A 17,337-nucleotide genomic window follows, 5' to 3' on the forward strand; every position below is an offset into this window, starting at 1 on the left:
TTTTAATGGTCCTTGTAGGGAAACTGGGTTGATGCACCCATAAATAGTCAATGAAGACAGTAAAAAAAAAAAAAAAAAAAAGAGATTAAAAGCAGAACACACTGAAAGCCGTATGAAACTTCACAATCAAGTTTAATCTACAAATAAATTATATAAAGTGAGGATCAGAAAAGAAAATGGAAAAAATGTTTAAAATTCTAAGATATGCACACCACAGAGATGATGTTTTTAAGGAAAAAGGCTACTTATTCAGTAGGAAATTAGTCTTATCTTAAAAATGTTTAATTAAACTCCGCTTGTGCAGAAGAGACTTTAAACTACTCTTAACTACTTGCAGATCTATTAAATGTTTAAAGTATCTATGATTTATTTTCCCACATAACTGTTGTCCTGTTTTCATTGTATATTTGTTAAAAGCTGGTTTTAACTGTGACTTTGCTGTTGGAAGAACAGTTTCCAGGAAAAGCATCAGGCTGGCCCAGATGTCAGCTTAGAGGAGCTTTGTATGCGTAGCTGGGTTCGTTCCATCTCTTTTTCTCTCTCTCCCTCGTTCTCTCTTCTCACACAGACACACACCCTACACTTCCTGAGGTTTTGTATGCATAGCTGTACTCTCTTGTGAACAGAGCTTACTGGTATTAACCCAGTTTCACTTTTCACGCACGAAGGCCCTTTCCTTGGGGAACAGCCTTGTGGGATAGAGAGAGAAGTGGAAGAGGCAGGAAGGATAGAGTGAGGGACTGAGAATACTTGTATGAATGTCAGGGCCTTTTCATCGCATGTGAAACAAAAAGCGAATTCTCCCTAAGCGGTTTCCAAGGAAACTGTGCTGAAAGAAAGTCTGGTGCAAACTAAAAAAAGGTCACCATGGGAGGTGACCTCCCACTGTTCTGCGACTGTCATTGTTAGGCGGAAAAAAATTTACATTCTCACATCTTATTAAAACTGAGCACTTGGGTAAAATATATGTGTGTGTATATATATATATATATATATATATATATATATTTAAGTCTCCTGGCAAAGGACAGTTTCACAAGTTAAAGTGGTCAAATGAACAGTTTGATCAACTCCTGCTTTCAGTTTTGTCTTTTAGAATAATTTATCATATTCGCTTGACAAAACCGTGTTTTTTCATGCAGGTGGTGACTGTTTATTTTTGTCCTTGCTCTACCCCAGGTGCCGCTGAGCCAGGACTGCATGCGGGCCATCATGAGGATGACTTACTGTCCTCACTGCCGTGGCATGGCCTCTGCCAGACCTTGTACCAACTACTGCAGCAACGTCATGAAGGGCTGTCTGGCCAACCAGGCCGACCTCAACACCGAGTGGCGGCATCTAGCAGGTGGGGAACACACACACACATTCTCACATGGATCCAGTTCGGCCATATGTTAGCTCAAAACTTCAGCCCGACACATGATGTTAATCAAACTAAATACTTCTACCAATGCATCGGCGCACTGCATGTGAAACATTTCACGCTTTCTTCACGTTAACCGTACCAACTGTCTTTGTAGAAACCATGATGCAGGTGGCCGACCGCTTGGATGGTCCATCTGGTGTGGATAGCGTGATCCTCTCCCTCCCCAATCGCATTTCTGAAGCCATGCTTACCATGATGGAGAATATAGACACGATCAACAGCAAGGTCAGAATGCTCATTGGTATACATACACATTTAAACAGCTGGCTGAACCGTGGAAACTGCTTTGCTGCACATCGAGAAAAGATGTCAAATGTTATCGTGAGGTGCACCACAATGTTGAAAACACATGTCTAAACCACCATACCAATATTTGATATTACATCATATTTGAATAGCAATTACTGAAATTACTGATGTCTTGTCACTTGTAATTGTTATTTGGGTTAAAGACGTGTGTAAAATAGAACACGCTCTCGGTATTATTGGAATATTCTGTAATATACAGTGGAAGTGGAAGCGTTAAAGATCAGATAAGATGAAACTTTAACTTCTTTTGCCAGTTATTGCACAGAAAACAAAACATTACATTAGATTCATTGCCTAGTAGAAAAGCAGTAAAATATAAGTGATCAAATAAGTAAGCTAAATTAAGGTTATTGACATTTACATAAAAGTAAAATACTGCACATGTAAAGTATTATACGTAAATTAAATATTAGATTAAACGAATTTTTAAAGCAATTTACTTGTGCGGTAGCTGTGACATTTTTTTCTGCTGAGGGAAATGCTCTGGGTCTATTACAAAAGCTTCTTCTCAGAAGAAACTGATGTACAGAATGTGCCATATGTAGCTATGCCATTCTGAATATGGTGATTGTCGCAGGTTATATATCATTAACAAATTGCCCTAGTTATAGCAGAATAATGACGAGGTGCTCAGACTATTTTCAATTATGTGCATGTGTCTGTCATTCAGTCCGTGGCGGCAGCTTTGTGGCATGTACTTACACTTTGTGGCAGGTTGCAATCGCTCATACACCAACCACATCCCTAGTTAGACTTAAATGTATATTGTTTGTTCCTGCTAGACGCAAGTAAATCAAAGCCAAATTAGCAACATACATCCATAAAATAGCCTACACTGTACTTTAAAAGGCCCTTAAATCCTATGTTTTCATACTACTTCTGACTGTAAATGAGGTGCTCCTACACAGACACATAATTTCCCAGAAATGCTTTTTTTTTTTTTTCTTTCCTGTGTTTGTGCTCTTCTCAGCGGTTTGAGTCGGGTGGGGCTCAGTTCAAAGGCCACCATGGGACTGCTTTGTATATACAATTAACACCTATCCTCCCACTGCATTAATGCTGCTGTAATAATCCACATACCTGATGTTAAATGAAGGGATGTGAGTCATGACAGAGCCTGTAGGCCAAGCGTTTACTTCACTGTTTAATGGTGTTTGGGCAACAGTTTTATGTGATCTTTAAGAGCAGCTGGCAGCAGCGAAAAACTGACTGAGTTGTTTGGTGAAGGTGGAAAACAGCGTTGATGGCGAGAGGAAAGACAAAGCTTCCTCTGTGCTTGGCTGGCTGTTAAAGAGGCTGGCTAGCTTGAGGTGAGCCGTAGACTGGCGCTCTGCCTCTGACCTGGTTCAGTATGGTAATCACACACTGCTTTCTGCTTCTGATCTTCATCTCTCGGGAAAAGCGCTGTGTTGATCACATAGAAGTCAAGTGATGTTCAGAGTGTAGCTTTACAGTGTTGAGCAGATTATCTCCTATTTACATAATCTGTTGATGTCAAAAGCCATATGCTTTGCTATGTTCTTTTCTCTGTAAAACACATCAAAAGCAGATATAGAAACTGCAGTATTCATGTGTAGATATCTGCCATTACTCTGGAACGGTCAGGCATATTTTTTGTTAAATCCATAGTAAGCCACGCAACACCTATGACTTATGCTAGCAGACATGATTGGAAGCTTAAGAAAGGGATATTATGTGAGGAGGTTCAAAGGCTTGAGGCTCCTCTAAGCAGGCCAGATTGGATGACAGATTGACTGCAGTTTGACTGTATTCCCTGGGCACTATTTATAAAATGTAAGCCCCACAGGGACAAGTGATACTTTTTGAGTTGTGAATCATTCTGCTGAAGCGATGCTGCGGTCGGTTCTTAGGGTCATGAAAAAAGCCATTTCTCACTCTTGGTTTTCAAAGGTAGAGATGTGTTTGAACTAAGATGCTCCAAACGAACTTGGCTATGAATTTGTCCAACAAACAAAATATTTTGCTCATGCAGCTGGGTTCAGTATTAGAAGTCAGTCTTGTTAAATACTCTCTTGGTGAAAATCAAGCTTTTAGTTTTTGTTGTTTTGTTTTTTGACTTTTCAGCATGTCCATATGGTGTTTGTTTTTTTTCCTTTTTTTTGTATCTGCTAGAGGACACATCGTGAGCAAATGTTTTTAGCCACGGCTGAGTATTTCCACAGTAAAAACTGCAGTGTACCATCGACAGTCTCAAAAATGTGAATCCAGACAACCAGACTTTCATGTGTAGAAAATCTCAGCACCCAATCCTGTCTCATTGCGTAATAAACTGAAGTTTTACAGTGTTTGAGCAGAGTTGTAGGTGAGCTGGTATGCTGGAGCTACAGTGAGTGAAGAAAAGTAGAAGAAGAAAGATTTAGGGACTTCCAAGTTCCAAGCAAATTCTAGACGAAGCATCAGTGTAGAGCTACATGTAAGAAATTTATTTTAGGCTCATTTTTAATGGAAAACCCTAGAAATGTATACTTGTGATACATAGAGTTGAGTAACCAGAGAGAGAATTTAACTCCATCACTGATAACAATCCTAAGTATGGACTAAGTCACCCTTTTATTTACTTGCTCAGCGTTCTCATTGCCTGGAAAATCCAGACTGACTTTATTTATGTATTAATATAAATACAAATAAAGACAGTCTGGCATTGCGATGATACGAGACGATTTCAAAAAGGAGGGGCTAACGAATGCAGCTTGAACGAGAAAGAACCAATCAGCGTAACACAGATGTGACGCACAAACAAATCGACCTTGTAGTCCATGTAGTCCAAACAACAATGGCATGCAGCCGAGAAAGCGTCGCGCTGAATGATTACTGCCGTTTTTGTCACAAAAATCTGCGAATACATGGGGTACTCTAAAGTACAACACTTATTTTTGAAAAGGCTACGCAACAAAAGACTTGCGGTGTTAGGAATAACTTTAAATTGGAGCCAAACCAAGTCGGTGCGTATGTGTAAAAGTTGCTTAAATTTACTCACACGTTTGGAACGGGATTTTCCTCTGTACAAACAATGGCAAGAAGCCGAAAGTAACGAGCCATCCACTGCCTCCTCATCGTCGGAAACGTCAAGTGAAAAGAGGCAACGACTAATGCCATCCAAAACGCCAAGAGACCACAAAAAGATTCGCTTTGGCCCCCCTCCTCCTCCTCCGGCATCATCTTTATGGGTAATCCAGGTGTTGAAGATGATGCAGCATTAACTCCCGCCTCCCGTGCTATGATTGGTCGCACCAAACTGTACCAGGAGGGAAACGCGATTCAGTTCACACAATGCCAAACTGACTCTCCTGTATCTCCTAACATGGAGATAGGAGATTACATGGAGATTCAGTTTGGATTTTCCAAGCTAGCGTTCTCATGCATCTAACTCTCCAATTCTGTTTTGTGTTATGTTTTATTTCTCCTTCCCCCAGCTGTTCCAAGCATGTGGCAACCTCAGAGAGGGAGGAACCAGCAGCACAGGAATTGACGAGATCATGAAGAGAGGGAAGGTCACAGTGGAGGACAGGGTGGGAACCAGCTCCAGCAAAATTGACAAATTGGTTAGTATTTCCCCAATTGAATTTGTGTTTTTGTTATTTCTCTTTCATGGCCTAATCTGGCCCATTCATAGTGATGGTTTCGGACTGCAGAGCCATTGCTCATCATGGGCAATTAAACCACCTTTGCTGTTCATTTCATCTTTGCACAGACTGCTATGGGGCAATTGGAGAGGAGTGAATGCTTGGATGGGTGAAATAGTCAGATGACTGAGCAATGCAGTTGGTTATAGAGGCATGAGGAGTTTTTTTTTTTTTTTTTTTTTACTCCTCTGAGTGTACTGTCATGCTATGATTTTGGGAAAAGTGTAAAAGCTCATGAATGTGCAACTCTGCCTCAGGTGTCTGATGTAACCATAAGACTGAGGGACATGCAGCCATACTGGGTCTCTCTCCCAAATATCCTCTGCAGTGACAGAGTGGCCACTGGAACAGGGGCTGAGGACAAGTGCTGGAACGGCATGAGTCGTGCCAGGTAGGAAATATAAACTTCTAAAGAAATACTCAAAAAAACAACAAATTTTTAAAATTTTTCTGTAATGGATGCATAGTTTTGTTGTGAATATATGTGTTAAAGGTTTAATGAGTATGTTTTTAAAGAGAAAGAAAATTCAGAAGTCATAAATGACGTCTAGGCTCAGTTTAAAACACTTAGGGTTTTGCTCTTCAGCCTTATTTGATCTGGTATGACAAACAACTCATGGTGGCAAAATTTAGATAGCTTTAAAAGTTTCTGGAAAATAAATAAAGTTGAAAGTCTGCACGTCAGACTTTTGCTGTACAGTCATTACTGTCCCCAGCTGTCATCAATTTCGAGCGTTTCACTGGTTAAACAAGTTTTTTTGTGGGGTAGGTACCTTCCTGAGGTGATGGCCGATGGCCTCGCAAGTCAGATCAACAACCCAGAAGTGGAAATTGACATCACCAAACCAGACATGACAATACGCCAACAGATAATGCAGCTGAAGATCATGACTCACCGCCTGAAGAATGCTCTCAATGGCCAGGATGTGGACTTTCAGGACACTAGTGAGTAATTTTGTCATCCCAGCCCACAAATTTCTAAAGAAATTTCATCTCAGATGACTCACGGCTGATTAAAACTTTAACAAGTTCCAGATTACGAGGAATAAACAACTTCATTTCTGTTCATCAGAGGAGGCAGATCATTTCTGTCTTTGTTTTTATGAACTCGAGCAAAATAGAAGAAAGCTTTGCCTAAATTAGAGCATCTTTTCTAATAACTAAGGTGATTATATTTTTTTGTGAGTGACTTGGACAGTCAACCTCACATTTCATGTGAAACTACCCCTGGTAGTTCAGCAAATACTACATGTGCATGGTATGTTTAATACACAGTGCGTCTTAATATGTTCCTTTTATCAAGAGGTAAACAGGTTATTGTAAATTGTGTGTATGCTGTAGCATTAGGCTCATGTCCTCACCCTTTGTCTGCAGGTGATGATGTCAGTGGTTCAGGAAGTGGCATGTGTGCGGATGATATGTGCTCCAGGGGCCCACGCCTTGTTGTCCCCGTCACCGAACGACCCATAATCTATCAATATCCTCCAGAAAACAAGAAGGTGCACGGATCAGCCATGCAGAACCTCCCCTCCATCACCACTTACCTGCTTTCACTGCTCATTTTGCTGCTCCGGCGATAATTGACGGAGGGAATCTTCCAACTGGGACTGAGTTTGGGGCATGGGGGTTTGGGAGAGTTTGAAAGGAGAGGGAGGAGAAGTTGGGGGTTAGTTACTTTGCCAAAACAAAAAAAAAGAGAGAAAGTTTAAGAAAACAGTGAGAACAAAAAATACTTGGATGGACTTCACTTGGTTTTGTAATAGAACAAAATGGAATTATGAGTATTCATAAATGTTTTTGTTCTGCTCTTGTCTTTTATTTCTTGCTTTATTACGACACCATTAGAGCTGGTCTTTTTGCATCTTCTAATGTTTTGTTTCTGGCGTTTGGGTTCTCTGAGATTATATCTGCACGTAAGACATGTGTAAGACTATACTGCTAAAGGTATGTTGGTGTTGACGCCACGGGGAGAGGGAGAATGGAGCTTGGCAGTGGCGCTCAGACACTTGTCTTTCTTCCACTTGTAGAATTATTTATTTATTAATAATCGCCAATAGACTCCAAGTCGGATTAATTCACACCCAGATATTAATAGATAAAACTACACAAACCACAAACCGAAAAGAATTGGAGTACTGATGACTTTTCAAGGATGATAACCAAACCTTTTAATGCATTAAAGCCTCGCAATATCATTACTACCACACTCTCTCTCTCACAGCGAGGACGAGAGCGCTCCACGTCTGCACTTTGAACCATTTCATCATGTGATCTGTAATAATAGCCGTAATCACATTCATACTGACATGCCTGTCCAGTGTAGGCGTAACGCGGCCTGTCCTCCACTCCATCCGTCCACTCATCCCTACATTCCCCTCTGCCCGCCCACCCGCCCGCTGAGGCAGATCTCCCTCTCTCTCTCTCTCCATGACCCTGCTGGCAGTTCAGCATCAGCTCCAGATTCTGGTGTGAGCGAAGCACGTGCTTGACCGGGACAGGTCTCAAATGACAGCAGTCGGAACGCTATACGTGGAAAGGAGGTGGTGGTTTAAGAACGCCCTCAACAGCAGCAAGGATGGGCAGTTCGTGATCTCGGAAGCTCGTAGCAGAGCGGAAACGTACACAAAAGCAGAAACGCTGCTGCCCTGCTGCACTTGTTTGTTTTCAGTGTTCCTTTTATGTCCACAGCAGAGCAAAAATATAATATGCATAATTTTGTGTGTTCCCTACAAAGGCGCCGTGTTCCTGTAATTAGCAACATAATTTCAGTGTCATAGGTTCTTTTTTTTTTTTGTATAATTGCAGCAGTGATCCATATCACAGTGAAAAGCCACACCATGCACGTCTTTGAAAAGTACTACTCTTTCTATGGCAAGCAAAACCGTGTACATATTTTTGATTGCTTCTTTGTTGTTTTCTAGGGGACAAAAATAGCCGATTAGGTACCAAAATTTTATAATTCCTCAAACCATTGTATGCTTTCACTCTTCTTTTCATCATCTCAGAGTATCCACATCTGCCTTTCATTTTTCTGCAACTTTTCTATATCAGTGCCTCTTTGTTCCCACCCCAACTCCCTCTACCCTTTTCCCCGCTCATCAGTTATAATGACCTTTAAAGTGTTCCTCATGCTTCTACACGATGGCAAGGCAATATGACAATGACACAGTGCTTCGTTACGTGTCAAACTTACTGGGAATGTTATGGGAACACAGTGCGAGGCTTTTCCTGATGAGGCTACTTGGGAGGGAGAAAACATGTACCGCATTTTAATTCAAAGAAATGTCAAAGCTCTCATTTAAGAATGCTGCGTGCAGGATGATGGGACGATGCTTGCATGTATGTTTATGTAAACGTTTCTGTGTGTGTGTGTGAATGTGCGTCTTCGACTGACAGAGCAAAAGAGGAACGGACGATGGAGCCTTTCTAAATCTGGTTTGGATGGCACAGAAGCAGAATCTATTGAAATATATTGGAGTAACGTTGTCTGACGGAGTGCTATTAAACTGACAGCAATGGGAGATTAATATAGCTCATTTTACAAAAATAGTGTTTCCAGCCTGCTACTGTAATAACTCACAATCTATATTGATGGTCTCTGTGCTGTCAGAATTGCTCATGGAAAGTGGAGGATTAAAATGGACATGCTTTTTAAAGTGCATCATTGCTTCACTTGCACACTGGGACAATCCACCATAATTCAAAAAAATAATCTGTACTGAAAATCTGTTTAGATAGTTTTGGGCTCTGTCAAAGTTTGAGAAGTAAATCTCTTAGATACTCGCTTAGTTACTGCTCGGAAAATGGATGAGGTTGTTGGCAAGTTATTTAGATGGTATTTTCCTTTTTGATATGCTTTATTAATGAATGATTTGCCGCTGTGTGTGTACGTGTGTTTGTGTCTCTCCTTCTGTTAGTCCCTGGTTAAGAAATCTGCCTGTGACTGCCTTTGACACTTTGGGGTCAATTATGAGATTTAGCGAGAGAGAGAGATATCAGTTGTTCCTGTGGGGATAAGAAAAAAATTATGCATTCTGACAGCAAGCAATTAGTAAGCGCCACATGGGTTCTCTGTTTTGTGACCCCTTTGGAGAAAATCTGAATGTGAACGTACACATGCAGCCCTGTAAAGACGAAGAAATTACTCCAACTGTGATGGTGACATTCCAGTTCAAAGATGACCTGCGACTTTAGACTCACGACTTCAGTTTCAGTGACTGCCTCACAATGTCATCGGCTGAAATTTGCACAACCCCCCCACCCACACCTCCTCCACTTTTTGATCTCATTCATTTGTTGTTCAAAGTCCCCCCCCCCCCTCCCCTCCCCCTTCCCTTTTGTAAAAACCTGCACTTTTATGAGGCCAATAAATGGCATTGTCTGCACAAAGACATCACAAGATGGTCGATCGATGCGTGAGTCAACACCTTCCAGGAACGACTATTGATTGGGGATGCGTGTATGCAGATAGGCATGGCCCAGCGAGATGTCTCCTGTTTGACAGTGGTGAACCAGTGTAAACAGGAAGCCCCTGAGTGTGAGAGGAAGCAGGAGAAAGGATTGCCCAGAGCGCCTGATCTCAAATCGGTGCGCATGCCTCGATCCTGCCTTCATTTGTTTCTGTAGGTGGCAAAAAAGTAAAACATGCAAAGCTGACTATTCAACCAGTTAAAAAAACAGCTTTATTCTACACTGAGTTGAGAATGGGAGGCATTTCTGTACGGTGCCAATTTATGAGGAGAAAAAAGTACTTATATTTTTCTTGTTTTATTTTACTTTGGTTTTATTATCAAAAATCTATGGAGAGTTTTTCCTTTGTTGAAGATAGTCGCCAGAAAGAGGTTGGAAAAAAAATATCTAAAATGTCTCATTTGCTGTTGTACCTGAAATCTTGTGTCAATTATATACATTGTAAGATTTTCAACACTCATGTGTCTTGTTTCTTCAGTGGTGGGCGTGTTTGTGTGAATGTTTTTGACAGAAAAAAAAACTAGTTTTGTACTCGCACATGGCAGATCTGAAGTTTTTTTTAAACTTGTATTCATAAACCAGCTGCTCAGACAACAATCATAACCGGCTATATCTACCTTTCTTAGGAAAAGCAAATGTCTGGTCCTCTTCAAATTGACCGTACCATCTGCCTAAGTTGTTTTCTCCGAGCTGGGATGATGTCAGAGATGACAGCTGCTGTCTAGTGTTGCCACGCAGGGGAAAAAAGAAAACAAAACTGCCACATGTTTGGTGCACACTCGGTACTTTAGCTTGTTTCTGTGTGTAGACAATGAAATGATCAGGATGGTTTTAATGAGTTGTACTTACCCATGATGCTATGAGTGACGGAAATGCTACCCCTCACATACAGCAGTGTTTTATACTAAGAGCTTCAAGTGTGTGTGTGTGTGTGAAGGTACAGTTTTAGCACAGCGCTGCAATATTTCCATGTAGGTCAGGAGGTTACAAATTATAGGAGTGAAACTAGCTATCAATATTTCCTTTACTCTGTTGTTAAACAATGCCAAAACCCACAGATGATGATAATATTTCCATTCTTTTAGGGCTATCTGTTTCGTTTAGTTTCTCTATAATCATTAGTCATCTTTCTGCTGTCCTCCTCCCTGTTCTGTACACATGTGGGCAGACACCTTCACATTCTCTGTTATTGATTGCGTCTGAAGCCTTTTACCTCCTCTCTTACTCACAGCACACACAACTGCACAAACACACGCAGGTTGTTCCCAGGCTTTTGGTTTTCAGCTTGCCCTTTGGTTCACAGCACTTTCATGAGTGACTGCTTCACAACCTTATGCGGTCCTCATATTTGAAATATCAGCACAACAGGGCCAAACACTTGTCAATAAAATCTCCTCAACTCAATGCACCTGCCTTTGCCTTGAGATTTCATCATGACTTACAATATATGCTACGAGGCCAGGATTTAGATTTTCTTTTTTCCAGAAATGTGCTGAATAAAGGGTAATGATGTGCCGCAGAAAATTTTCAATACGTTTCCATTTTAGTATGCAAGCAATTCATCGAGGAGCTGAAGTACTTCAAAGATATGTAATGCCTTGAGTTCTTGAGAAAATCGGCTTTCTGTCTTTCTCTCTCCTTGGTAGCACGTGTCACAGTAAACATACCAAATCTTTTAATGCTACATCGCAGAAAGTGAATCGTATTTTGGAGGTGTTATCTTATTGCCTCAGCTGCTTCATCCCAGCTGTGTGAGCATCAAGAAAACATGCAGGTTTGTGCATCAAGATACCAAATATTCAAGGAGAGAGATGTCCTCTGTCATTTTAACATCAATGTCAAATCTGGAAGTTCAGCCAAAGACACCCAGAGGCGGTCTGTTCTCCATTTAATTTTTCCAAAAATGTGCACTGTGTCATTTTGCCTTTTGGCTTATTGGACACATTCGCTCACCTTCTTTCTCTCTTTGATCTGACTTGTAATTTTACCAAAGCCTCCCACCATCTCTCTCTTTTTCTCTCTTTCAATCTCTCTGATATCTAGCCGTCTGAGTTGTTATATAATTTTTACATCAGTACTTATAATTGGGATCAAGGGCTTCGCCTCATTGCTTCTGTCAGATGACTGAAAATGAGACGAGTCAAGCTTCAAAGAGCTCACGCAGACACAGACCGACCTTGTGTTGTGCAGTACGAATGCACACACTGCCATCAAGTGGAAGAAATATTTGATTACATTTTAGAGAAAACTAATTGATCATCGCCTCTGCAGCGAATTAAATCTTACAGCAGCATCCTATAATTCCAAATTTGCCATTAAGAGGTAATAACTTTCTTATTCTTCTTTCTTATTCTGCTTCTCTTAGTATGCAACAGGAGGGAGTACACTTTTGTAGGATATCACTGAAAAGTCAAATAATTCAACCTTGATCCTTGGGGTCACTTTGACCTGTGACACGTCATCTCAAGTACAATATTTTCAGTTGATGGTTCCAAAAAATAGTGGCTTCGCATTTTGTTGCCTTCATATTGCACGACTTTTCCCAATTTTATGGGGACAATTAATTGAGCATAAAATAACCATGAGGAGACTTTTTCAATGTGCTGAACACATATTGCATTCATTGGTGTTCCTCTGGAGTCGGTTTGACCCCAAGCTGTTCCAACTGTGTAAAACCTGTCTGTGTGTGACATTTTTGAATTGATACATAACAGTGGGGTGTTGAAAACAGCTACTACCGCTAGAATTTTGATACTTTTCGTGGTGTGGGCATGTGGGAAACAACTTGACTGGTGAACTCCTGCCAAAATGAGGACACCATTTTGGCAGGAGGCTTACAAGTTGATCACATCCAAGTCTTTCCAACTACACATGCCTCCCCTCTAAAATTATCATCTCAAGTACAACATTTTCAGTTGATGGTTTTATGAAGAGGTCGAATGATGACTTTATGTCTTCAGCGTGGCTGACTGTGTGTCTGGTGGGACACACTCTTAGCAGCATGTCTACCTTGTTGAAGTGAGCAGAGGGACCATAATTTTCCATTTTTGGTGCCAACGTGACATAGGGGAGTGGTAAAAGACATTCTCTTGAGAACTTTCCCACACCATGGGCCTCTGTAATCCATAACCTAACAGTCTTCAGACAAGGGCAAACAAAATTAGGTGTTAAATTAAACGTGTGGAAAACAGGCTTATTTGCAATCCAGTGTTGAGATTGATCTAAAAAAATTATTTTCTTTTCTTGCACAAAAACCGGGTCTCTATTCACCCTGATCATTGGGTAGATCAGCTGCACCTGTGAAGTAGAGCTCAGGTGTGGGTTCTTGGTGATCAGCATGGCAGACTGTATCAAGAGAGGGTTTTTGATGCTTCAGTAAGGTGGGGAGGGTGGTTCAGCTGCATCAGCGGGCGTTCTTTGGGAATATTGAGTTTGAGTGTCTGAAAGAATCAAGGTTTTCTATACTAGTGACTCCCATTTTTACTTTTAACCTCATTTTGAGTGTGCAGTTTTTGTTGGTTTCCCCATGTTCAACCTTAAATATCTAGTGTTGTGTTCTGAGAGGAGGAAATGTAACACTAGTGATGAGCAGATACTTTCACAAGCTAAAATTCTGTGTGCTGGCTGGGAATGTCTGGCCAACGGAGGACATTCACTTCTTTCCAAACAATAAAAAAACTTCAACAATGACTCTGAGGTGCCTCTGAGCAAGATGCTTAAGAAAGACATTCACAAAAACACCAGCCCCAACGTTGAAACTCGATGCAACGAAAGTAAATACATCCGTGAGCACTGGCACACAAGATAGAAAGCCTGTGAACGTTGAACAAAAGTGAGTAAACCTGTGATTTGTAATTATCCCAACTAGACAAACATAGTTATAAAATTATCTCCAGATATCAGAACTGTCTCAGTTTTTGCCCCATGGCTTGTGTCTATCTGCATGTCTGCATCATGGGACCACATGGACTACTACAGGATTAGAAAAATCTGAGTTTTCACAAAGAAAATACAGTTATAGCAGTAATCAGCAGTAAGTCATGCTACCACTAATCAGAGTTGCAGTACCTGCTCCCCAAAATGAGGCCGTACACATTTTACTAGTTGCACCATCTAGTTCTGGAAAACAGGCAGGTGCTTCAGACAGAGGTTATCAGTGGAAATCAGAGTTCCTGTGACAGCTCAGACATTCTGAGAGACATTGCATAACTTTAGCCTCTATGGACGATGTTCAAGAAATAGAAAAAAGATTTGTAATTGGCAGAGAACTGCTAGATGAAACTTTGATAAAGAACACTAACAGAAGTCTTATGAATATGGGAGAACTCTCTTCGGGTCAGATGAGACCAAGACCAATTGTTCAGCTCAGACTGGCTCCAGCATGTTTGGTGTAAACCTGTCCAGGGCTACCACCGTGAATATATAGTCCTGACAGCGAAACACAGAGGTGGGAGTGTGATGACAAAGGGGTGCATGAGTGCAAAAGACACTGGTAAATCTACATTAACAGATGGCACCATGACTGCCTGTGGATGGACCAAAATACTGGCTGACAAGTTGACTCCCGGTCAACAGAAACTTGGCAGAGGGGAAAAACTCCAGCATGATAATGATCCTAAGCGCGCTGCCAAAATCACACAAGAGTTTCTGAAAAAGAAAAAAAAGTGAAAACTGTGACCTGGCCAAGTCTGCGACCTGACTTGAATTGAATAAAACACCTTTGGTTTGTATTTTAAAGGGAAATGCAAAGCAACAAAACACCTAGACTGCTAAAATAAAGGGTCTCTGATAAATAGTGACCATCTTTGAAAAAAAATATGAGGAGGATTGAGTGTCATCAAAATAAATATTGTGGTATTGAAAAAGATCAGAATTTCAGTAATGAAAGGTAACTTGACTTTTATTGCTGAGTACCCACTGTGGGACCTCTACTGTAAACCCTAAGTAATTAATTGTGCACAAGAGCAAATACTCTGCGGTTGAAGTTAGAATGAATAAGATTGTTGTAGTGTAAATGTTGTATGCTATAGAACTGCCTGTCAGTTCTTGCTGGATGTGTAACTTAAGAAACTTGTCTGTCAGAATAGTAATATTAATACTTGCCTTAAGTGTTTTTTTTTTTAATAACAAAGAAAATGCATGTCCTGTGTTCCACACAATGTCTGAACTAAAGGCGTATTTAATAGGCTAACTGTGCTGGATTGTGCAATATTAAGCAATGCATAACTTTATCAAATACAAAAGTTTTATTGTTTAGCATTTCCTTCACTGACAATTCCCATAAGGTTTGAAGGTTCCTAAGAGCAAAAACTCAGTGCATATGTTATTGCTACATGTAATGGTTTCATCATTAACAGCTAAAATTCCTGTTTTTGATCATTTTCAAGCTCTCATCTTACCCCATTATTGCAATAATGTTCCTATAATGTGTTCACTATACCCAACAGACACTGTTTCCATAGAAGTACAACTGACCTGATGAGCAGGACGTAATATATCATACATTTAAGTCTCTGTGCCTGCTGGGATGAGGGGCAGAGAGTGGCCTTGAATTGTGGTGAAAAAACTGTGGAATAGTGAAAGAGTTAAAAGATAAGAAATGTGCTGAGAAGCAATGTTTTGAACAGCCATAATAGTGAAAGACTGCATTCTTACACCCGGGAAGCTTTTGTGCAGTTGCAGCACATGAGACTGAGGTAGAGATTTCCTTTGAGTTACAGCCAAAGACACAGATATAAATACAGACATACGGTTAAATGTATTTGTTGAATAGGTTAAGGATAGAAGAAAACAATTGTGCCTCTCAGGCTTTTCTCTTCCTTTTTTTTTCTTTTTTTTTTGTGGTCTTGGCACCCCAAACGGTTCTATACTGTTCACTGAAACAACACCACTGTTTCAGGATTGAGTCTATTCCTACTTGTCACCAGTAAGGGTCACTGTTACCGTATCAAATTTCAGTGTCTTGCAGCTGTGTTTTTTTGTATGGTCAACTCTTCACTCGTTATACAAATTGGAGCTTTTTCCTGTGTGTTTTGCATGTGCAGTTGTAGGATAATGAAACGGACCTTTTGGGAAAACTCTGCCAAGTGTGAAGATTTTCAGAGACTCAAACTGCAGTGTTATGTAGACAGCGAAAACAGAATTTTAGCCTGTGAGAGTCAAAGTGTGAGCTGTTATTGAATTTGTTTACATCAAACTATTTTGTGCAGTGGTCAAAGAAATAATTTTTAAAAAAACATTGCTTGTTTTTATCATGTTACAGAGAAATGTGAATTTTCTCTTTGCTTGCATTGAGGAACAGAGGCATCAGAATCACCTTTTCTTGATGTACAGTCATGATAGCATGTTGAAACTAAAAACAGCTGTTTTTAATTTATTTTTGAACAAAGAAACAAAAAAACTTGCCTTAAAAAATATCCCCCTTTTGTGTGGACCAGGCTTAAGCTTCACACTAGGCTCCTTTCCTTATCATAATCCTTTGAGAGCATATTATGCAGCGAATCCTGATAATGCAGCACTGCTATGCAACACGATGTTTGTGGCTTTCGAATATGGTCGTCCTGACGAAGCTTGAAGAAATACAACATATTACCATAAAAAACAGATACTCATTCAGACACACTCCCACATACATATTCATAGCATTTCTTTCATCTGATAAAATCAAGACAGACAGGCAGAAACTAAATATAACAACCAACATGAACAGATGAGTTACTGAAAGTCTCTCAAGTGCCAAGATGCAACATACCAACACTCTCCCACACACATACACGCTGCACTGCACACTGCAGGTCCCTGGTAGCAGAAGCAACCATACTGAGTCTGTGCCACTGAGAAAAAAATGGAGCAAGATTTTTACCAGCATCCCACACAGTCATTTTTCGCACATTCATTGTCAGGTTTTTTTCTCTCCTTACAGTCAGCAAAAAGTGTTAGACGTTACCTTAAAGCACAGATTCTGGAGTAAAATTATGAATTGTTGTAGTAGAAGAGGAAATTACAGGCAACATGTGAAATCATGTGTTACAACATGTGTTGCTTGTGTAAGTCTGTGGAGAAGAAAACGGAGTAAACACAGAATCAAGTCACGTCATTACACAAGCTGTGAGGCACCCAGCACATTTCTTTGTCTAAATGCAATACCAATTTCACACATAATTGCCAAAAAAAATGTACTGTATACCACTCTGAGTGATTGAATTCTAATGACACAGGAAACATTATTTACTCCTTACTTTAAAAATGCATTAAAATTGATTTCTCTGCTAAAAAGCTTGTACGAGGTCATCAGCATCAACAAAGAACCACTCATATGTGTTTTACTCAGTGCTACTTCTCTGCAACTTGAATTTTTAAGTCAGCTTTAGAATTATCATAAAGATTTTCTATTATGTCTATTTATTTCTATATAATATTTAAGATTTATACACTGTCAAGCTCAACAGTCACATTGAAGCAAATCTGTGACAATGGCCACATTCACTC

The 17,337-nt window shown here is 40.2% G+C and overlaps 1 protein-coding gene across 1 annotated transcript in view; it reads left to right on the forward strand.

Annotated features, from left to right (window-relative positions):
* gpc1b (glypican 1b) overlaps positions 1 to 10,305 on the forward strand; it is a 68,416-nt gene extending 58,111 nt beyond the window's left edge. The window contains exons 6-11 of the mRNA XM_022194979.2: positions 1,180 to 1,345; positions 1,521 to 1,651; positions 5,170 to 5,298; positions 5,637 to 5,770; positions 6,149 to 6,324; positions 6,754 to 10,305. Coding sequence (XP_022050671.1) covers positions 1,180 to 1,345; positions 1,521 to 1,651; positions 5,170 to 5,298; positions 5,637 to 5,770; positions 6,149 to 6,324; positions 6,754 to 6,959 — 942 coding nt within the window. The 3' untranslated portion in view covers positions 6,960 to 10,305. The remainder of the gene's footprint in view (positions 1 to 1,179; positions 1,346 to 1,520; positions 1,652 to 5,169; positions 5,299 to 5,636; positions 5,771 to 6,148; positions 6,325 to 6,753) is intronic.
* Positions 10,306 to 17,337: the final 7,032 nt, after the last annotated feature.

The sequence above is a fragment of the Acanthochromis polyacanthus genome, chromosome 9, assembly GCF_021347895.1.
Source record: "Acanthochromis polyacanthus isolate Apoly-LR-REF ecotype Palm Island chromosome 9, KAUST_Apoly_ChrSc, whole genome shotgun sequence".
Lineage (NCBI taxonomy): Eukaryota > Metazoa > Chordata > Actinopteri > Pomacentridae > Acanthochromis > Acanthochromis polyacanthus.